Source organism: Staurois parvus, unplaced genomic scaffold (assembly GCF_062004578.1).
Source record: "Staurois parvus isolate SC_StPar_1 unplaced genomic scaffold, SC_StPar_1.0 ptg001974l, whole genome shotgun sequence".
Classification (NCBI taxonomy): domain Eukaryota; kingdom Metazoa; phylum Chordata; class Amphibia; order Anura; family Ranidae; genus Staurois; species Staurois parvus.
The window spans coordinates 126,775-150,853 of record NW_028319770.1 but is presented as its reverse complement, the minus strand read 5'-3'; the positions used below and the strand labels follow the sequence as shown (position 1 = coordinate 150,853).

Below are 24,079 nucleotides of genomic sequence, written 5' to 3'. Positions count from 1 at the left end.
CCTTGACCACCAATGTCTCCCACTGCGCTATCACACTTTGAATGACAATTGCGCGGTCATGCAACACTGTACCCATATGAATTTTTTTGCATTTTTGAGACCGATAAAACTTTATTTTGGTGGTATTTTTTCACCGCTGGGATTTTTTTTTTTTTTTTTTGCTATATAAATGAAAAAGTCCAAAAATTTTGAAAAGTGCTTTTCTTATAAAATTTGCAAATAAATAATCTTTTTTCATAAATCTTGGCTAACATGTATTCAGCTATCTTTTTAGTAAAAAAAAATAACCCAAATTAGTTTATAACCAAAAATTATAATTTAAAAAAAAATTTTTTACATTTTTATTTTTTTTTTTTATATTATTATTTATGGGTTTTTTTTTTAACATACTGTCACCCTAGCAGTACAGTGTCACCATGGTGACACTGTACTACTTGTGGGGGGTGATGAAGATTTATTTATTTTTTTTACACTGATTGCTTTTACACCCATAAAGGCTGTAAAATCAATCATTTCTCCTTTTCTCTGGCTGCATTCCTGCAGCCATTGAGAAATACTGTGAGAGCTGTGATTGGTCACAGCTTGTCACATGGTACAAGGCTGTTATGAATGGCCCTGTACCATGTGACCTCGGTGTTCATTCACAGATTTCACTAGTAGTAAGCGATGTCAGGAAGTGACATCTTGCTTACTACTATTCATGTGATCACTGATTGGCCAATCAGTGATCACATGATCAGGACCTCACACAGAGGTCCCGTACAGCGATCGGTGTTCCGCTGTGTCCTCCGTGGTGCCGCGCGCTCCCAGGGAGTGCACACAGGCCAAAAATGCAGGCGCTGTTTATGAACGGCAACCCGCCCCTGCACTGCTCCCATCTGGCCGTTTATATACAGCGGCCGGACGGGAAGTGGTTAAAGGAGACAATCCGACAATCGGTTTCGACCAAAGCATGCGAAAAAAAAGGATAAATATGGAGAATATTTTCTGAGAGCAAACTCATTTCTAATTGTGGAATTTGCTCCACGCCCTGCATGCATTTGTCAGCCTTAATCCTGAAGTAGAATGTTTGTTCTATGAAAAATGAGACATTGGCATGGTATTCGAATGAAGACCCATGTGAAATTAAGCTCCATTGAATGGTCAGACAATCGTATTTTATACTTTCTCCTGCAGACATTTGTACAAAATTCTAAAGATATAAGGCCACATTTAGGAGAATTCTTCCCACTGTCACTGCATGGAGGCAGTACTACACTGACCACTATTGTAATGGACAGTCTTCTCAATGACCGCCAACAAAAAATGGGTCTTTCTCTCATTGACCACCAATGTGTTGTGGCTCATCTATCATTTTAGAAGGGGTTCCCTATAACCTCAAACTTATTTAAAAGGTTCCTCAATTGTAAAAAGTTTAGGAAAGGCTACCTTAATCCAATCAACATGTGTAGATGTTGATTCTCTAAGAACAGGATGGGAGGTGTGAAGGTTATGAAACCCCCTCGCCCCCATAAATCTGCAAAGGTGTAAATCCTTCAATCCACATGACTGAAGGTGTAAATTGTTTTCAATTGCCGGGGTAAAGATGTTAAAATGGCAATAATTTGTAGAAGCTGAATGGTGCTGAAGGCCCTCACCCCTGTCCAATGAAGGTTGTTCCAGTTTGATGTAGATGGTCTCTTTCACGTCCCTTGTGAACCAATTTTCCTCTCTGTCCAAGGTTTGCACCTCACTGTCCTCGCTGTACCTTCTCCTTGGGAAAGACTGTGGAATCTTCACATGTAGACTTTGTCCTCCTATGTTGGGCCATACAGTCAGGTCCATAAATATTGGGACATCGACACAATTCTAACATTTTTGGCTCTATACACCACAATGGATTTGAAATGAAACAAACAAGATGTGCTTTAACTGCAGACTGTCAGCTTTAATTTGAGGGTATTTACATCCAAATCAGGTGAACGGTGTAGGAATTACAACAGTTTGCATATGTGCCTCCCACTTATTAAGGGACCAAAAGTAATGGGACAATTGGCTTCTCAGCTGTTCCATGGCCAGGTGTGTGTTATTCCCTCATTATCCCAATTACAATGAGCAGATAAAAGGTCCAGAGTTCATTTCAAGTGTGCTATTTGCATTTGGAATCTGTTGCTGTCAACTCTCAAGATGAGATCCAAAGAGCTGTCACTATCAGTGAAGCAAGCCATCATTAGGCTGAAAAAACAAAACAAACCCATCAGAGAGATAGCAAAAACATTAGGCGTGGCCAAAACAACTGTTTGGAACATTCTTAAAAAGAAGGAACGCACCGGTGAGCTCAGCAACACCAAAAGACCCGGAAGACCACGGAAAACAACTGTGGTGGATGAGCGAAGAATTCTTTCCCTGGTGAAGAAAACACCCTTCACAACAGTTGGCCAGATCAAGAACACTCTCCAGGAGGTAGGTGTATGTGTGTCAAAGTCACCAATCAGGAGAAGACTTCACCAGAGTGAATACAGAAGGTTCACCACAAGATGGAAACCATTGGTGAGCCTCAAAAACAGGAAGGCCAGATTAGAGTTTGCCAAACGACATCTAAAAAAGCCTTCACAGTTCTGGAACAACATCCTATGGACAGATGAGACCGACATCAACTTGTACCAGAGTGATGGGAAGAGAAGAGTATGGAGAAGGAACTGCTCATGATCCTAAGCATACCACCTCATCAGTGAAGCATGGTGGTGGTAGTGTCATGGTGTGGGCATGTATGGCTGCCAATGGAACTGCTTCTCTTGTATTTATTGATGATGTGACTGCTGACAGAAGCAGCCGGATGAATTGTGAAGTGTTTCGGGAATATTATCTGCTCATATTCAGCCAAATGCTTCACAACTCATTGGACGCTTCACAGTGCAGATGGACAATGACCCAAAGCAGACTGCAAAAGCAACCAAAGAGTTTTTTAAGGGAAAGAAGTGGAATATTATGTAATGGCCAAGTCAATCACCTGACCTGAATCCGATGGAGCATTTCACTTGCTGAAGACAAAACTGAAGGGAAAATGCCCCAAGAACAAGCAGGAACTGAAGACAGTTGCAGTAAAGGCCTGGCAGAGCATCACCAGGGATGACACCCAGCGTCTGCTGATGTCTATGCGTTCCACACTTCAGGCTGTCATTGACTGCAAAGGATTTGCAACCAAGTATTAAAAAGTGAAAGTTTGATTTGATTATTATTCTGTCCCATTACTTTTGGTTCCTTAATAAGTGGGAGGCACATATGCAAACTGTTGTACTTCCTACACCGTTCACCTGATTTGGATGTAAATACCCTCAAATTAAAGCTGACAGTCTGCAGTTAAAGCACATCTTGTTTGTTTCATTTCAAATCCATTGTGGTGGTGTATAGAGCCAAAAATGTTAGAATTGTGTCGATGTCCCAATATTTATGGACCTGACTGTATGTTTGCTGAGGGCTTGTTTAGTTGCCCAAATGTACAGGTCTTTGTATTCTTCACTTTGCTGCACTGTATATACCAAGTTACATCTTTTGTGTTGTCTTTTATTTTTCCTACTGATCACAAATGTATGGAGAACTCCTTCCACTGACCCCCATTGTATGGTAGAATTCTTTCCACTGACCACTAATATTTGGAGAATTTCTTCCCCCTGACCACCAACGTAAGGAGAATTCTTTCCACTTGCCACCAATGTATGGAGAATTCTTTCCACTGACCACCAACGTATGGAGAATTCTTCCCACTGAACACCAATATATGGAGAATTCTTCTCTCTGACCACCAACGTAAGGAGAATTCTTCCCCCTGACCACCAATGTATGGAGAATTCTTCCCCCTGACCACCAATGTATGGAGAATTCTTCCCCCTGACCACCAAAGTATGGATAATTCTTTCCACTGACCACCAATGTAAGGAGAATTATTTACTGACCACCAACGTATGGAGAATTCTTCCCACTGGCCACTAATATATGGAGAATTCTTCCCCCTGACCACCAACGTATGGAGAATTATTTACTGACCACCAACGTATAGAGAATTCTTCCCACTGGCCACCAATATATGGAGAATTCTTCTCCCTGACCAGCAATGTATGAAGAATTCTTCCCCCTGACCACCAATGTATGGAGAATTCTTTCCACTGACCACCAACATATGGAGAATTCTTCCCACTGACCACCAATATTTGGAGAATTCTATCACCCTGACTACCAACGTATAGAAAATACTTGCCTCTGACCACCAACATATGGAGAATTCTTCCCCCTGATCACCAACGTATGGAGAATTCTTTCCCCTGACCACCAATGTATGGAGAATTCGTCCCCCTGATCACCAATACTTGGAGAATTCTTTCCACTGACCACCAATATTTGGAGAATTCTATCTCCCTGACCACCAACATATTGATCATTCTTCCCCCTGGCCATCATTGTATGGATCATTCTTCCCTCTGGCCATCATTGTATGGATCATTCTTCCCCTTGGCCATCATTGTATGGATCATTCTTCCCCCTGGCCATCATTGTATGGAGAATTCTTCCCCCTGGCCATCGTTGTATGGATCATTCTTCCCCCCGGCCATCATTGTATGGATCATTCTTCCCCCTGGCCATCATTGTATGGATCATTCTTCCCCCTGGCCATCATTGTATGGATCATTCTTCCCCCTGGCCATCATTGTATGGATCATTCTTCCCCCTGGCCATCATTGTATGGAGAATTCTTCCCCCTGGCCAACATTGTATGGATCATTCTTCCCCCTGGCCATCATTGTATGGATCATTCTTCCCCCTGGCCATCATTGTATGGATCATTCTTCCCCCTGGCCATCATTGTATGGATCATTCTTCCCCTGGCCATCATTGTATGGAGAATTCTTCCCCCTGGCCATCATTGTATGGATCATTCTTCCCCCTGGCCATCATTGTATGGAGAATTCTTCCCCCTGGCCATCATTGTATGGATCATTCTTCCCCCCGGCCATCATTGTATGGATCATTCTTCCCCCTGGCCATCATTGTATGGATCATTCTTCCCACTGGCCATCATTGTATGGATCATTCTTCCCCCTGGCCATCATTGTATGGATCATTCTTCCCCCTGGCCATCATTGTATGGATCATTCTCCCGCCTGGCCATCATTGTATGGATCATTCTTCCCCCTGGCCATCATTGTATGGATCATTCTTCCCCCTGGCCATCATTGTATGGATCATTCTTCCCCCCGGCCATCATTGTATGGAGAATTCTTCCCCTGGCCATCATTGTATGGAGAATTCTTCCCCCTGGCCATCATTGTATGGATCATTCTTCCCCCTGGCCATCATTGTATGGATCATTCTTCCCCCTGGCCATCATTGTATGGATCATTCTTCCCCCCGGCCATCATTGTATGGAGAATTCTTCCCCCCGGCCATCATTGTATGGATCATTCTTCCCCTGGCCATCATTGTATGGAGAATTCTTCCCCCTGGCCATCATTGTATGGATCATTCTTCCCCCTGGCCATCATTGTATGGATCATTCTTCCCCCTGGCCATCATTGTATGGATCATTCTTCCCCCCGGCCATCATTGTATGGAGAATTCTTCCCCCCCGCCATCATTGTATGGATCATTCTTCCCCTGGCCATCATTGTATGGATCATTCTTCCCCCTGGCCATCATTGTATGGATCATTCTTCCCCCTGGCCATCATTGTATGGATCATTCTTCCCCCTGGCCATCATTGTATGGATCATTCTTCCCCCTGGCCATCATTGTATGGATCATTCTTCCCCCTGGCCATCATTGTATGGAGAATTCTTCCCCCCAGCCATCATTGTATGGATCATTCTTCCCCTGGCCATCATTGTATGGAGAATTCTCCCCCCTGACTCTCCTCTCCTCGATGGTCCAGTGTTTTTGCTTGACCTTGTTGTAGACCAAAGCCCAGTCCTTGGAGCCGCACACTTTCAGAGGTCTCCTGAGATGTCTATTTGTCTCTCGTGTTTTCCTGGAACATCTCTGTTGGTCAGGAACATTTCTATGAGTGTTTTGTTTGATACGTTTATACAATGTTTCCTTTATTGTGATATGGAGACTTCATTTCTCTTGTGCTCAGCCGGGTAATTGGCTGCTTCTCCCAGCATTGTGTAGAAGGTACTTGAATCTGCTATTTAGTGGACAGCTATGACTAAGCCTTGTTTATCTTCGCAGTTGGGAGGCAGTAAAAACTAAGCTGCATTTTAACCCCCCCACCCCCACCCCCAACCACTTCCCCTTAAGCTGCAATAGCAACAGACCGGGTGTTCACATGTCACAGAAAAAACTATACCGGCTGTTGCACTCAGCGGGCCGTACAGCTACCGCCCCCCAACTGTGTGCATTGTACGGTGAGGGATTTTAGAGGTTAAAACTGGCAGTGAGGAGGGGGCACGATGCATCCTCGACGCCTGTCAGGCATTCTATGAAGAGCAATACACTGTGCATCACTCTTCAGAGGGCCAACACATGTGTAAACAAGCCCTAAGGCCCTCTCAGGGGGAGTACAGTGATCAGGTGAGTACAGTGATCAGGAGGAGTACAGTGATCGGAGGAGTACAGTGGTCAGGGGAGTACAGTGATCAGGAGGAGTACAGTGATCAGGAGGAGTACAGTGATCAGGAGGAAGTCAGTGATCAGGAGAAGTACTGTGATCGGAGTACAGTGATCAGAGGAGTACAGTGATCAGGAGGAGTACAGTGATCGGGGGAGTACAGTGATCAGGAGTACAGTGATCGGGGGAGTACAGTGATCAGGGGAGTACAGTGATCGGGGGAGTACAGTGATCAGGAGTACAGTGATCGGGGGAGTACAGTGATCAGGAGTACAGTGATTGGGGGAGTACAGTGATCAGGAGTACAGTGATCGGGGGGAGTACAGTGATCGGGGGAGTACACTGGTCAGGGGGAGTACAGTGATCGGGAGAGTACAGTGATCAGGAGTACAGTGATCGGAGGAGTACAGTGATCAGGAGGAGTACAGTGATCAGGAGGAGTACAGTGGTCAGGGGGAGTACAGTGATCGGGAGAGTACAGTGATCAGGAGTACAGTGATCGGGGGGAGTACAGTGATCAGGGGAGTACAGTGATCAGGGGAGTACAGTGATCAGGGGAGTACAGTGATCGGGGGAGTACAGTGATCGGAGGAGTACAGTGATCGGGGGAGTACAGTGGTCAGGAGGAGTACAGTGATCAGGAGGAGTACAGTGGTCAGGGGGAGTACAGTGATCGGAGGAGTACAGTGGTCAGGGGGAGTACAGTGATCGGGAGAGTACAGTGATCAGGAGTACAGTGATCGGGGGGAGTACAGTGATCAGGGGAGTACAGTGATCAGGGGAGTACAGTGATCGGAGGAGTACAGTGATCGGGGGAGTACAGTGGTCAGGAGGAGTACAGTGATCGGAGGAGTACAGTGATCGGAGGAGTACAGTGATCGGGGGAGTACAGTGATCGGGGGAGTACAGTGATCGGGGGAGTACAGTGGTCAGGAGGAGTACAGTGATCGGAGGAGTACAGTGATCGGGGGAGTACAGTGGTCAGGAGGAGTACAGTGATCGGAGGAGTACAGTGATCGGGGGAGTACAGTGATCGGGGGAGTACAGTGATCGGAGGAGTACAGTGATCGGGGGAGTACAGTGGTCAGGAGGAGTACAGTGATCGGAGGAGTACAGTGATCGGAGGAGTACAGTGATCGGGGGAGTACAGTGATCGGGGGAGTACAGTGTTCAGGAGGAGTACAGTGATCGGAGGAGTACAGTGATCGGGGGAGTACAGTGATCGGAGGAGTACAGTGATCAGGGGAGTACAGTGATCAGGAGGAGTACAGTGATCGGGGGAATACAGTGATCGGGGGGAGTACAGTGATCGGAGGAGTACAGTGATCGGAGGAGTACAGTGATCGGAGGAGTACAGTGATCGGGGGAGTACAGTGATCAGGAGGAGTACAGTGGTCAGGAGGAGTACAGTGATCGGGGGAGTACAGTGATCGGGGGGAGTACAGTGATCGGAGGAGTACAGTGATCGGGGGAGTACAGTGAATGGAGGAGTACAGTGGTCAGGAGGAGTACAGTGATCAGGGGAGTACAGTGATCGGGAGGAGTACAGTGATCGGGAGTACAGTGATCGGAGGAGTACAGTGATCAGGAGGAGTACAGTGATCGGGGGAGTACAGTGATCGGGGGAGTACAGTGATCGGGGGGAGTACAGTGATCGGAGGAGTACAGTGATCGGGGGAGTACAGTGATCGGAGGAGTACAGTGATCGGAGGAGTACAGTGATCTGGGGAGTACAGTGGTCAGGAGGAGTACAGTGATCAGGGGAGTACAGCGGTCAGGAGGAGTACAGCGATCGGGGGAGTACAGTGATCGGAGGAGTACAGTGATCGGAGGAGTACAGTGATCGGGGGAGTACAGTGGTCGGAGGAGTACAGTGATTGGAGGAGCACAGTGGTCAGGAGGAGTACAGTGATTGGAGGAGTACAGTGGTCAGAGGAGTACAGTGGTCGGAGGAGTACAGTGGTCAGAGGAGTACAGTGATCGGAGGAATACAGTGGTCAGAGGAGTACAGTGGTCAGAGGAGTACAGTGATTGGAGGAGTACAGTGGTCAGGAGGAGTACAGTGATTGGAGGAGTACAGTGGTCAGGGGAGTACAGTGATTGGAGGAGTACAGTGGTCAGGAGGAGTACAGCGATCGGGGGAGTACAGTGATCGGAGGAGTACAGTGATCGGGGGAGTACAGTGGTCGGAGGAGTACAGTGATCGGGGGAGTACAGTGCTCGGAGGAGTACAGTGGTCAGGAGGAGTACAGTGATTGGAGGAGTACAGTGGGCAGGAGGAGTACAGTGATTGGAGGAGTACAGTGGTCAGGAGGAGTACAGTGATCGGAGGAATACAGTGGTCAGAGGAGTACAGTGGTCAGGAGGAGTACAGTGATTGGAGGAGTACAGTGGTCAGGAGGAGTACAGTGATTGGAGGAGTACAGTGGTCAGGAGGAGTACAGTGATCGGAGGAGTACAGTGGTCAGGAGGAGTACAGTGATTGGAGGAATACAGTGGTCAGGGGAGTACAGTGATCGGAGGAGTACAGTGGTCAGGAGGAGTACAGTGATTGGAGGAGTACAGTGGTCAGGAGGAGTACAGTGGTCAGGAGGAGTACAGCGATCGGGGGAGTACAGTGATCGGAGGAGTACAGTGATCGGGGGAGTACAGTGGTCGGAGGAGTACAGTGATCGGGGGAGTACAGTGCTCGGAGGAGTACAGTGGTCAGGAGGAGTACAGTGATCGGAGGAATACAGTGGTCAGAGGAGTACAGTGGTCAGGAGGAGTACAGTGATTGGAGGAGTACAGTGGTCAGGAGGAGTACAGTGATTGGAGGAGTACAGTGGTCAGGAGGAGTACAGTGATTGGAGGAGTACAGTGGTCAGGGGAGTACAGTGATTGGAGGAGTACAGTGGTCAGGAGGAGTACAGTGATTGGAGGAGTACAGTGGTCAGGAGGAGTACAGCGATCTCAGTCAGTGGTAATCAATACCTGGAAATGTGACACGGACACCTTAGTTAGCAGAGATGAATTTATCAATAAAACACGAATCTGCTCCTCGCTCCTCCCTCAGCAGGAGGACAATCACATGACCTGACACACAGCGTTCTGTACACATTCCGATGACAGGTCCTCTTTACCTCCTAACAGCAGAAAGTCACATACACTCAGCAATGTCTATGGGAACATGAAGGGTCTTCTACAATCATCTATTCAGCTGCCAATGCGGGGAATGATTTATAGGACCAACTGGATGTCATTTTATACAAGAGACTCTCTGAATATAAAGGGTAAGGGGGGGCTCATCGCCTTCCTCTGCTTTAGTCTATACTCTGTACAAAAATATTCTTTCATCTTCGGGTCCCTGAAAGGTTTGGAGCAGATTAAAGAGACCCTGTCACCGCGATTCTATATGACTTCTGCATAGGAAAAGGCAAGGATAGTACTCACTATTAGCCCCACTCATGGATCGTATTGTAACTGTGTCATTCGACACTTCCTGGTGTGTCAGATTTTTGTGGCTACCTGCTGTAGGCCGTCCCTCCCCCTCCTGACTGCTACGACACTGGTATGTTCCTTCACCTCTTGCACACAGCTATGTGACGGTGTCATTAGAGCAGAGGTTGTGGTCAGTAGGACAGTGGATGGTGTCAGTCAGTCGAGTAGAGGATGGTGTCAGTAGGGCAGAGGATGGTCAGTAGGGCAGTATATGATGTCAGTAGGGCAGTAAATGGTGTCAGTAGGGCAGTGGACAGTGTCAGTAGAGTAGTATATGATGTCAGTAGGGCAGTAAATGGTGTCAGTAGGGCAGTGGACAGTGTCAGTAGAGTAGTATATGATGTCAGTAGGGCAGTGGACAGTGTCAGAAGGGCAGTATATGATGTCAATAGGGCAGTATATGGTGTCAGTAGGGTAGTATATGGTGTCAGTAGGGCAGTGGACAGTGTCAGTAGGGCATTACATGGTGTCAGTAGGGCAGTGGACAGTGTCATTAGGGCAGAATATGATGTCAATAGGGCAGTATATGGTATCAGTAGGGTAGTATATGGTGTCAGTAGGTCAGTATATGATGTCAGTAGGGCAGTGGACAGTGTCAGTAGGGCAGTAAATGGTGTCAGTAGGGAAATGGAGAGTGTCAGTAGGGCAGTATATCTTGTCAGTAGGGCAGCAGACAGTATCAGTAGGGTAGTATATGGTGTCAGTAGGGCAGTGGACAGTGTCAGTAGGGCAGTTTATGATGTCAATAGGGCAGTGGACAGTGTCAGTAGGGCAGTAAATGGTGTCAATAGAGCAGTGGAGAGTGTTAGTATGGTAGTATATGGTGTCAGTAGAGCAGTGGACAGTATCAGTAGGGTAGTATATGGTGTCAGTAGAGCAGTGGACAGTGTCAGTAGGGCAGTTTATGATGTCAATAGGGCAGTGGACAGTGTCAGTAGGGCAGTAAATGGTGTCAATAGAGCAGTGGAGAGTGTTAGTATGGTAGTATATGGTGTCAATAGAGCAGTGGACAGTATCAGTAGGGTAGTATATGGTGTCACTAGAGCAGTGGACAGTGTCAGTAGGGCATGTTAGTGACATAGCAGGCAGGAGGAGGGAGCACAGCAGGAAAACGCAAATATCTGACACACCTGGAAGTGTCAGAATGGGAAGATTAGAGGGAAACTGTCAGGAATGGACTCGCCAATGGTGGTGGGACTCACCTGCCTTGTGGGCTGCAGTACCAAGGCTGGCCAGCGGGTGCTCTCAGCAGCCAGAATCTCACTCCTGCAATCAAGCCATCACCTGAGGCTGATTGCAGGAGGTGTATTTAAGCAGGACCAGGCCTGTGATCAGTGCCTTGGGGGTATTGCTCCCTTGTGCCCTGTATCCTGATCCTGTACCCTGCCTGCTTGACTCTCTGCTTTGATCCTGACTCCGCATGAACTCTGCCTGTACCGACCTCGGCTACTCCTGCCTACTCTCCTGCCTGATCCTTGTACCTTGTCTGCCCATTAGCTACCGACCCGGCCTGCCCGACTACGTTTGGTGTTGTACATATTGTTATCTGTTGGAGGTTTGGTTTTGTTTGCACTGTGTTTATGTCTGTGTTGCCCTTAATAAATTATATTGTTTTACACGCTATACCTGAAGCCTGCGTTTCCCTGTGTCGGTCCACACACCTCTGGTCATACCCGGAGCCCTGACAGAAGCCAATAAAGCTCGCCACATACCGAACAAGTGAAATCTACGATTCTAAGAAGTGTCGATGGACCAATCATGCCTGCCAGATATCGTAAGCTGGTAGCCATGGCTCCCGCGACTGTCAGAATATCCAAACAGTGGCTGCATCTGATTGGATGCAGCCGCTGTTCAGCTGCCAAAAAGGCCATCTATGGCTCCAATTGTGGATGGTTCTTCAAGAACTAGACAAAGTTTCTACCTGTGCATGGCCAGCTTAAAGCTTAATACACAACATAAGTCACGTTACATCAATTGTTACTATCAGTTAAATCTGTAACATAGTAACAATTGAATTCATGTGTATCATATCCACCTTTTCTGTAATAAAATATTCCCAACTGTGTCCTGTAATGACATGGAGGTCAGCAGGAACCAGTAGGAGCCAAGAGACCGACCCTCTAGTGGTGTCATTCCCAGCAGACTAAGGGGACGGTGTCACCAATGGAGGGGACTTCTAGTGGCGGGAGAGGTAAGTATTCTTTTTTCCTTCTTCACATGTAAGTGACAGGGCCTCTTTATTCCAGATTCTGTGAAAATATACTGGGGGGGGGGGGTTCTCCAGGCCCCCCTATGTCAGTGTCAGATATGGGGCCAAATCCATTGCTGGACTGACAGCAGCATGGGCCCGGCCAGTTCCGGGGAACATTATTTTGCTACGACCAGGGGCGGACTGACCATTCAATCACTCGGGCACTGCCCGAGGGCCCGGGGTCATTAGGGGGCCCCATGAGATGCCCCTGGTACCTTTAATTGGCTTTTTCAGAGGCTTTTTTGGGTGTGGGCGAGGACATGAGGGCCCCATGATCCCTAATTGCCCAGTGGCCCCATGAGTTGTCAGTCCGCCCCTGGCTACGACTTTACAGAACGGGTCAGAATCGGATCCTTTTTCAGAAATCTTATGGCTGTTTTGCATCCCATTGGATACAATGATAGTTCTTTCTGGAGTTCCCCTTTATACCGGCACCTCGAGGTACCGGCTTTCATGTTTTCTATTAATACAGTAAGTCTGGTGACAGATCCGTAGCGGTGCGAGGATCACCCCGGAGTACAGTGCGTGTCGTTGTCTAGAAATTCCAGCATAATAAAATACATCTAGTAAAAAAACGGTAACAGTGATATAGAATCAGGGGGGGGGGGGGATGGGTATAAAAAGCACAGAGAGACTCGGATCTGGATACACACGAGGACACACGAGCTTCCATCGGAGCTGATGAGTATGGCGGCGCTCCTGGCTTGGTTGGCGTCTCTTCCTCCGATTACGCATCTGATGGGCTGATATAAAAAGACGATTGGTTATTGCGGCAACATCGGGATACAGATCTACAACCTGATCTCAGAATTCATGAACAAAGCCAATCAGGATCCAAACCTCCCAAATGGCCCCAATTCTGTACATCGATAGGAACAGGGATTTGTTGTCACAGATTCCACATTGGGGAGATTTTCCTGCACTTCCTGGTGTGGTCACCAGACTGGTAATGACAGCAAATTTCAACAAGGACAGCAATATAAACTAGATAGATAGATACACTATATTGCCAAATGTATTGGCCCCGCCCTCCAAATCATGTGATTCAGGTGTTCCAATCCCCTCCCAATCATGTGATTCAGGTGTTCCAATCCCCTCCCAATCATGTGATTCAGGTGTTCCAATCCCCTCCATATCATGTGATTCAGGTGCTCCAATCCCCTCCATATCATGTGATTCAGGTGTTCCAATCCCCTCCCAATCATGTGATTCAGGTGTTCCAATCCCCTCCATATCATGTGATTCAGGTGTTCCAATCCCCTCCCAATCATGTGATTCAGGTGTTCCAATCCCCCTCCCATATCACGTGGTTCGGGTGTTCCAATCCCCTCCATGGTCACAGGTGTATACAATCCTTCCCCTAGGCATGCAGACGGCTTCTACACACATTGGTGAAAGAATGGGTCGCTCTCAGGAGCTCAGTGACTCTAAGCGTGGTCCCGTGATAGGTGGTCACCTGGGCAATAAGTCCACCCGGGACATTTCCTGGCTACTAAATATTCCACGCTCAGCTGTTAGTGGGATTATAACAAAGTGGAAGCCACTGGGAACAACAGCCACTCAGCCACCAAGTGGTAGGCCACGTCACATGACAGGGCGGGGTCAGCTCATGCTGAAGCGCACAGTGCGCAGAAGCCGCCAACTGTCTGCAGAGTCAATAGCTAAAGACCTCCAAACTTGGTGTGGCCTTCAGATGAGCCCAACAACAGTGCGTAGAGAGCTTCATGGAATGGGTTTCCATGGCCGAGCAGCTGCATCCAAGCCTTCCATCACCAAGTGCAATGCAAAGCGTTGGATGCCGTGGTGTAAAGCACGCCGCCACTGGACTCTAGAGCAGAGGAGATGTGTTCTCTGGAGTGACCAATCACGCTTCTCTGTCTGGAAATGTGATGGATGTGTCTGGGTTTGGCGGTGGTCAGGAGAACAGTACTTGCCTGACTGCACTGTGCCAAGTGTAAAGTTTGGTGGAGGGGGGATTATGGTGTGGGGTTGTTTTTCAGGGGTTGGACTTGTCCCCCTAGTTCCAGTGAAGGGAAATCTTAAGGCGACATTTTGTACAATTTCATGCTCCCAACTTTGTGGGAGGAGTTTGGGGATGGCCCCTTCCTGTTCCAACAGGACTGCCCACCAGTGCACAAAGCAAGGTCCATAAAGACATGGAGGAGCCAGTTTGGGGTGGAGGAACTTGACTGTCCTGCACAGAGTCCTGACCTCAACCCCATAGAACACCTTTGGGATGAATTAGAGCGGAGACTGCGAGCCAGGCCTCCTCCCCCGACATCAGTGCCTGACCTGACAAATGTGCTTCTGGAAGAATGGTCCAACCTTCCCATAGACACCCTCCTAAACCTTGTGGACGGCCTTCCCAGAAGAGTTGAAGCTGTTATAGCTGCAAAGGGCGGGGCCAACTCAATATTGAACCCTATGGACGAAGACTGGGGGGGGCCATTAAAGGTCATGTGCGTGGAAAGGCCGGCGGCCCAATACTTTTGGCAATATAGTGTAGTTAGAGATAGATAGATCCTGCCATGAAGGTCCCTGTTTAGGCATTTCCTGTTATAGGGTGACAACATCATGTCCCTGTTTTCCAGTTGGGCTTCTGCGTTGTCACCCTCTCACATGGGTTTCTAATGGATTTTAATAAAAAGGCAGTCATTTACTGTATGATACGCAGGGCATAGACCAACCGGAATCATTAGGTTGGGGTGTACATCTAAGGCTGATATGGAACAAATTATAATAATATATTTAATATTAAGATAGAAGGCTTTGTTAGGAAAGAATCCATATACTGAATACGTCCATCCACGCTCTGAGGTCACCACACACTGTACCTGTAGAACAGATCATACTTACTGTTCCTCTTTAGCCGTGCTTCTGGCGATAAGAGGGAGGACCTCTTTGTCTGATCTTCCCACCTCCAGCTGGCTCTTCTCCAGGTTGATAACACTCTGACGGAGGAACCACAGTATGAATTATTCCTAATAGTAGGGGAACATAACACCTCCTTACTCGGGGCACCAGATGGGGACTCTTCATAGGGGTCAACAAAAGGTTGATCGCAATTTACCTGTCCATTGAGGTCATGTGACTGGTAGATCGCAACCCCGCCATGCCAGGCAGCAGCTCCTGACCCCACCAGTCATCCATCAGATCAGAGCTCCAATAGGAATCAGAGGGCTGAGGGAAGTCCTGTGAACACTTTTCCTTGACACAACCAAGGTGAGGTCTGGGAGGACTGCATCTGGGGTCTAATAAGTGAATTTTACAAAGGGAGGGGGGAATTTGTGCTGTGGTCTATTGTAGCTGAGGGGTAGATGTTTGTAATGGAAGGGGGCAGTTTTGCCTGTGGAGGGGGAATGAACGTTAGCAATTCCTGACCTCTGAACCCTGTGTTACTACTGACCTCTGAACTGTGCATTACATACTACTGACCTCTGAACTATGCATTATATACTACTGACCTCTGAACTGTGCATTACATACTACTGACCTCTGAACTGTGCATTACATACTACTGACCTCTGAACTCTGTGTTACTTGCTACTGACCTCTGAACTGTGCATTACATACTACTGACCTCTGAACTGTGCATTACATACTACTGACCTCTGAACTCTGTGTTACTTGCTACTGACCTCTGAACTGTGCATTACATACTACTGACCTCTGAACTATGCATTACATACTACTGACCTCTGAACTGTGCATTACATACTACTGACCTCTGAACTCTGGGTTACTTACTACTGACCTCTGAACTATGCATTACATACTACTGACCTCTGAACTGTGCATTACATACTACTGACCTCTGAACTCTGGGTTACTTACTACTGACCTCTGAACTATGCAATACATACTACTGACCCCTGAACTCTGTGTTACTTACTACTGACCTCTGAACTGTGCATTACATACTACTGACCTCTGAACTCTGTGTTCCTTACTACTGACCTCTGAACTCTGTGTTACTACTGACCTCTGAACTATGCATTACATACTACTGACCTCTGAACTGTGAATTAAAAACTACTGACCTCTGCACTCTGGGTTACATACTAATGACCTCTACTATCATCCACTGCACCCTGCATTCCAAGCTACTGATCTCTGCACACTGCGTTACTGCTGCTGAAACATGCACTTTGAGTTACTTACTCCCGAGCCCTACACTCTACTTACATACTAATGACTTCTGAACTCTGTGTTACTTACTACTAACCTTTGAACTGTGCATTACATACTACTGACCTTGGCACTCTGGGTTACATACTACTGAACTCTGAACTCTGGGTTACACACATCTGACCTCTAAACTGCACATTACATACTACCAATCTCTGCACCCTGCATTCCATACTATGGATCTCTGAACACTGTTACTTACTCCTGAACCCTGCGCTCTGCTTTACATGCTACTGACCTCTGAATTCTGCATTATATACTACTGATCTCTAACCTCTGCATTCTGACTGTATACAATGTATATATATATCAGTATCTCCCAGAAGTGAGTCCCCCCCTCACATTTGTGTAAATATTTGATTCTATCTTCTCATGTGACAACACTGAAGAAATGACACTTTGTACAATGTGACGTAGTCAGTGTACAGCTTGTATAACATGGAAATTTGCTGTCCCCTCAAAATAACTCAACACACCGCCATTAATGTCTTAACCGCCGGCAACAAAAGTGAGTCCACCCCTAAGTGACAAGGTCCAAATTGGGCCCAAAGTGTCAATATTTTGTGTGGCCGCCATTATTTTCCAGCACTGCCTTAACCCTCTTGGGCATGGAGGTCACCAGAGCTTCACAGGTTGCCACTGGAGTCCTCTTCCACTCCTCCATGACATCATCACGGTGCTGGTGGATGTTAGAGACCTTGCCCCACAGATGCTCAATAGGGTTTAGGTCTGGAGACATGCTTGGATAAACGGAGATGGCCTAGGCAAAAATGTGAGGAGTGGACTCACTTCCGTGAGATAATGTATATTAGCCACGGCACCAGGGACAGCTATGTACATCCACAGGACTACCAGATAAGACTCAGGGTATTAGACGTGGCATGAGAGAAGGCTCAGGATATTAGACGTGGCATGACAGAAGGCTCAGGATATTAGACGTGGCATGAGAGAAGGCTCAGGAAATTTGACGTGGCATGAGATAAGGCTCAGGATATTAGACGTGGCATAAGAGAAGGTTCAGGATATTAGACGTGGCATGAGATAAGGCTCAGGATATTAGACGTGGCATGAGAGAAGGCTCAGGATATTAGACGTGGCATGAGAGAAGGTGCAGGATATTAGACCTGGCATGAGAGAAGGCTCAATATATTAGACCTGGCATGAGAGAAGGCTCAGGATATTAGATGTGGCATGAGAGAAGGCTCGGGATATTAGACGTGGCATGAGAGAAGGCTCAGGATACTAGACGTGGCATGAGAGAAGGCTCAGGATATTAGATGTGGCATGAGAGAAGGCTCAGGATATTAGACGTGGCATGAAAGAAGGCTCAAGGTATTAGACGTGGCATGAGAGAAGGCTCAGGATATTAGACCTGGGATGAGAGAAGGCCCAGGATATTAGACGTGGCATGAGAGAAGGCTCAGGAAATTTGACGTGGCATGAGAGAAGGATCAGGAAATGTGACGTGGCATGAGATAAGGCTCAGGATATTAGACATGGCATGAGAGAAGGCTCAGGATATTAGACGTGTCATAAGAGAAGGTTCAGGATATTAGACGTGGCATGAGAGAAGGCTCAGGATATTAGACGTGGCATGAGAGAAGGCTCAGGATATTAGACGTGCCATGAGAGAAGGCTCAGGATATTAGACGTGGCATGAGAGAAGGCTCAGGAAATTTGACATGGCATGAGAGAAGGCTCAGGATATTAGATGTGGCATGAGAGAAGGCTCAGGATATTACATTCCCATATTTTATGACTTTAGGACACAACTGTAAATAATAACAAAACCTCAGGCATCAGCAGCCATTGTCCACATACATTGGCCACCTCATGTGCTGTCCCCCTTCCCTCCAGATTTGGACCACGGTGTAAGCTGTAGATATCTTACCTTCAGATGCCGCAAAGCCTGGAGACCCAGAGAGGCGATCCGCTCGTTGTCATCTGGGGGCAGAAATATGCAATTAGTTTTTATTCCAGAACTTACAATTTAATTGAACCAATGCTCAGTACCACCTTGCCCACCCCCTCATTTATGGAAGCCACCACCATGAATGGATTCGTGATATTTCATCTGGAATCTCAAAGACAAAGAACTGGGTATGTGTAAGGAAATATTATAGGGGTGGAAGACACTGATCAGAAGAACGTCCTTTTCTTCAGGACTACATCTTATATTTTACAATTCAATTTATTCTGCTTTCGATACATTGTTTCTGGGGGTGATCACTCACAAGGTATTTGTTTAACCTTCGAAAATATGGTGTCACCAATCACAGTGAGCTAACTGTACTTGGGACTATACAGTGGATCTAGTCAAGACATCCCCTTTTTATAACAGACAGGTATTCGTACTCTCCATCTTCCCTGCTTATGAAACCACACAAGATACAAAAAAACATGCTGCCACCGCTTTTTTTTAAGGAATTGACTTTTTTGGAAGATTTCTACCCAAAAGTAGCATTGAGGACTTTGTTTTCTAACACACTGCAATACAATCCGTTGGTGGAAACAGACTTTATAAAAAGCAACACCCATGGATCTCATGGAAAAGGGGCCATAAATGTTCCTATTTCAAATAAATGGATAGTCCAGATCAGCCTTTCTCAACAAGGGTTCCTTAGGACCCAAAGGTTCCTTCAAGGGGTCTCTAGGGGATCCTGGCTCGATGAGCAATTTCTGCCTCTCAGATAAGTTACAAATGTCACTAATAGCCTTTAACTATACTGTCACAGACCGGCAACATGAGAACCAATCTTTACATGGACCACCAGTGTGAGGATCATTCTTCCCAATGACCATCAGTGTAAGAACCATTCTTCACATGGACCACCAGTGTGAGGATCATTCTTCCCAATGACCACCAGTATGGGGATCATTCTTCCCAATGACCAACAATGTAAGGAACATTCTTTCCAATGACCACCAATATCAGGAACATTCTTGCTAATGACCACAAGTATAAGGAACATTTTTTCCAATGACTACCAGTACAAGGAGCATTCCTTCCAATGACCACCAATATCAGGAACATTCTTGCTAATGACCACAAGTATAAGGAACATTCTTTCCAATGAATACCAGTTTAATAAGAATTCTTCACATAGAACACCATTGTGAGGATCATTCTTCCCAATAACCACCAGTGTGAGGATCATTCCTCATATGGACCACCAATGTAAGGAACATTCTTTCCAATGAATACCAGTATAAGGAACATTCCTTCCAATGAATACCAATATAAGGAACATTCCTTCCAATGACCACCAGTATAAGGAACATTCTTCCCAATGAATACCAGTTTAATAAGAATTCTTCACATAGAACACCAGTGTGAGAATCATTCTTCACATAGAACACCAGTGTGAGGATCATTCTTCACATAGAACACCAGTGTGAGGATCATTCTTCACATAGAACACCAGTGTGAGGATCATTCTTCACATAGAACACCAGTGTGAGGATCATTCTTCACATAGAACACCAGTGTGAGGATCATTCTTCACATAGAACACCAGTGTGAGGATCATTCTTCACATAGAACACCAGTGTGAGGATCATTCTTCACATAGAACACCAATGTAAGGAACATTCCTCATAACTACTACCAGTATAAGGAACATTAGTTCCAAAGATCATCAGTGTAAGAACCATTCTTCACATGGACCACCAGCATAAGGAACATTCAACTGACTACCAGTGTCCTAGGGAGGCACCTCTCTACTGACCACAGACATGAGGGAGGCACCTCTCTACTGACCACAGACATGAGGGAGGTACCTCTCTACTGACCACAGACATGAGGGAGGCACCTCTCTACTGTCCACAGACATGAGGGAGGTACCTCTCTACTGACCACAGACATGAGGGAGGCACTTCTCTACCGACCACAGACATGAGGGAGGCACCTCTCTACCGACCACAGACATGAGGGAGGCACCTCTCTACCGACCACAGACATGAGGGAGGTACCTCTCTACTGACCACAGACATGAGGGAAGCACCTCTCTACTGACCACAGACATGAGGGAGGCACCTCTCTACTGACCACAGACGTGAGGGAGGCACCTCTCTACTGACCACAGGCATGAGGGAGGTACCTCTCTACCAACCACAGACGTGAGGGAGGCACCTCTCTACTGACCATAGACATGAGGGAGGCACCTCTCTACTGATCACAGATGTGAGGGAGGCACCTCTCTACTGACCACAGACATGAGGGAGGCACTTCTCTACCGACCACAGACATGAGGGAGGCACCTCTCTACCGACCACAGACATGAGGGAGGCACCTCTCTACCGACCACAGACATGAGGGAGGCACCTCTCTACTGACCACAGACATGAGGGAGGCACCTCTCTACTGACCACAGACATGAGGGAGGCACCTCTCTACTGACCACAGACGTGAGGGAGGCACCTCTCTACTGACCACAGGCATGAGGGAGGTACCTCTCTACCGACCACAGACGTGAGGGAGGCACCTCTCTACTGACCACGGACATGAGGGAGGCACCTCTCTACTGATCACAGATGTGAGGGAGGCACCTCTCTACTGATCACGGACATGAGGGAGGCACCTCTCTACCGACCACGGACATGAGGGAGGCACCTCTCTACTGACCACAGACATGAGGGAGGCACCTCTCTACTGATCACAGATATGAGGGAGGCACCTCTCTACCGACCACAGACATGAGGGAGGCACCTCTCTACCGACCACACACATGAGGGAGGCACCTCTCTACCGACCACAGACATGAGGGAGGCACCTCTCTACCGATTACAGACTTGAGAGAGGCACCTCTCTACCGACCACAGACACGAGGGAGGCACCTCTCTATTGACCACAGACCTGAGGGAGGCACCTCTCTACTGACCACAGACCTGAGGGAGGCACCTCTCTACCGACCACAGACACGAGGGAGGCACCTCTCTACTGACCACAGACATGAGGGAGGCACCTCTCTATTGACCACAGACCTGAGGGAGGCACCTCTCTACTGACAACAGACCTGAGGGAGGCACCTCTCTACTGACCACAGACGTGAGAGAGTACTGTTGCTTTCCTTTCCTGGCCATTATTATTATTATTATTATGTATCCTGAGCTATAGATAGAAAATTATGTACAGGGGATCCCCGAGGACTGAACTTTTTTTTGAGGGTTCCTCTGTGTTGAGAAAGGCTGCTCCCGATTTTCCCAAACACCGTTTCAGTCAGAATATTGCACTTTTTAAATGTGTATCAATGACAGGTGCCCTTTAATCTCTGACACTAACCTATGACGACCGCACTGCACTCCACAGCAATGCTGCCCAGTGTGACCGGCATGCGGTCTATCTGTCCGAGGATTTTCATGTTATACGGCAGGTTGATGCTGTCCTCCTCATTCTTGAAGAACCTGAAATGTTCCTTCAGTCTACAGAAAGAGGAAGAAGAAGATTATATAACATTCTGCAGACAAAACTATCGCTCCCACAGTTCCTGCACCACCCTCTCAGCTTCACCAACGCCAGAGGGAACGTTGTAACAGAATCATGTGACAGGAGACCACAACTCCATACCCAGAAGGATATTAGGAATGAGTGTGAATAGTTACATAGAATTCAGACCTGATGTGAGTGGAATTTCTGATGTAAAGCAAGAAAATGTTTATAAACAATGTTACTTTGTATCTCTCTATCTCCCGTCTGATCGATGTTTATAAACAATGTTACTTTGTATCTCTCCATCTCCTGTCTGATCGATGTTTATAAACAATGTTACTTTGTATCTCTCCATCTCCCGTCTGATCGATGTTTATAAACAATGTTACCTTGTATCCCTCTATCTCCCGTCTGATCGATGTTTATAAACAATGTTACTTTGTATCTCCCTGATCAATGTTTATAAACATGTTACTTTGTATCTCTCTATCTCCCGTCTGATCGATGTTTATAAACAATATTACTTTGTATCTCTCCATCTCCCATCTGATTGATGTTTATAAACAATGTTACTTTGTATCTCTCCATCTCTTGTCTGATCAATGTTTATAAAGAATGTTACTTTGTATCTCTCCTTCTCCCGTCTGATCGATGTTTATAAACAATGTTACTTTGCATCTCTCCATCTCTTGTCTGATCAATGTTTATAAAGAATGTTACTTTGTATCTCTCTATCTCCCGTCTGATCGATGTTTATAAACAATGTTATTTTGTATCTATCTCCTGTCTGATCGATGTTTATAAACAATGTTACTTTGTATCTCTCCATCTCTCATCTGATCGATGTTTATAAACAATGTTACTTTGTATCTATCTTCCGTCTGATCGATGTTTATAAACAATGTTACTTTGTATCTCTCTATCTCCCGTCTGATCGATGTCTATAAACAATGTTACTTTGTATCTCTATCTCCCGTCTGATCCATGTTTATAAACAATGTTACTTTGTATCTCTATCTCCCTTCTGATCGATGTTTATAAACAATGTTACTTTGTATCTCTATCTCCCGTCTGATCGATGTTTATAAACAATGTTACTTTGTATCTCTCCATCTCCCGTCTGATCGATGTTTATAAACAATGTTACTTTGTATCTCTCTATCTCCCGTCTGATCGATGTTTATAAACAATGTTACTTTGTATCTCTCTATCTCCCGTCTGATCCATGTTTATAAACAATGTTACTTTGTATCTCTCTATCTCCCGTCTGATCGATGTTTATAAACAATGTTACTTTGTATCTCTCCATCTCTCATCTGATCATGTTTATAAACAATGTTACTTTGTATCTCTCTGTCTCTATGGAACAGCAAGCATACCAGGAAAAATTACTTTTAGATCGGTCAACTTCATAATAAAAATGAAGATTGATCCCTAAAATGTAGGCCCGCCGTAGTCCCGCTGGAAGCTGCTGCCAGTGTGCCTGTGACAGCGAGGGATGGGCACAATAATCCGCCCGGAAAGGATAAAAAGACACAGATATAATCATCGTGTCACCAGCCGCCGCTGAGCCCCTGTAATCTGGATTCTTTGTATTGTTGGGGAAACGTTCTGCCCTGGCATATTAATGAGTCTGCCAATTGTGCGCTGACCTCATTCTGCCAGGCGTGCGGCGCGGCTCAGCATAATTACCGTATCGCTGCGTGCACCAGATATTCTGGGGAGACCGGCTGCCTGCCCGTCCCGACCCTTCATCATAACATGTGACTGTCCGCATCCCTCCCGCCGTTCCGGAACATTCACGAAGAAGACAATGTGGCAACAATGTAGCATGTGTGGCCAATACATTCACTGCCACCCCGCCTGCCTTTTACACTACTTTTTATCTTTCTGCCATAATGTAACGTCTCGAAAATACACCTCAGACTGGCTCCCCGCTAAACCCAATATTAACCACTTGACCTCCGGAGGGTTTTACCCCTCCATGGCCAGGACAGCCCATATGGAAGAAAAATATATTTGAAATACATTTTAAAAATAGTCTTCCCAAATATATTGACATATATTTGAAATACTACAATTTTGGCCATATTCAATATATTTCAAAATATATTTCAATAAAGATATATATATATACACACTGTATGTTGAA

General features: G+C 46.4%; 1 protein-coding gene across 2 annotated transcripts in view; it reads right to left on the bottom strand.

Moving 5' to 3' along the window:
- Nucleotides 1–9,579: 9,579 nt before the first annotated feature.
- Nucleotides 9,580–24,079, bottom strand: part of NRIP3 (nuclear receptor interacting protein 3) — a 50,746-nt gene continuing 36,246 nt past the window's right edge. For both annotated transcript variants that reach the window (XM_089664631.1, XM_089664630.1), the window contains 4 exons: nucleotides 21,781–21,920; nucleotides 18,391–18,443; nucleotides 15,168–15,262; nucleotides 9,580–13,054 (listed from right to left, as the gene is read on the bottom strand). In XM_089664631.1, the coding sequence (XP_089520757.1) occupies nucleotides 13,039–13,054; nucleotides 15,168–15,262; nucleotides 18,391–18,443; nucleotides 21,781–21,920 (304 nt within the window). In that variant the 3' untranslated portion in view covers nucleotides 9,580–13,038. The remainder of the gene's footprint in view (nucleotides 13,055–15,167; nucleotides 15,263–18,390; nucleotides 18,444–21,780; nucleotides 21,921–24,079) is intronic.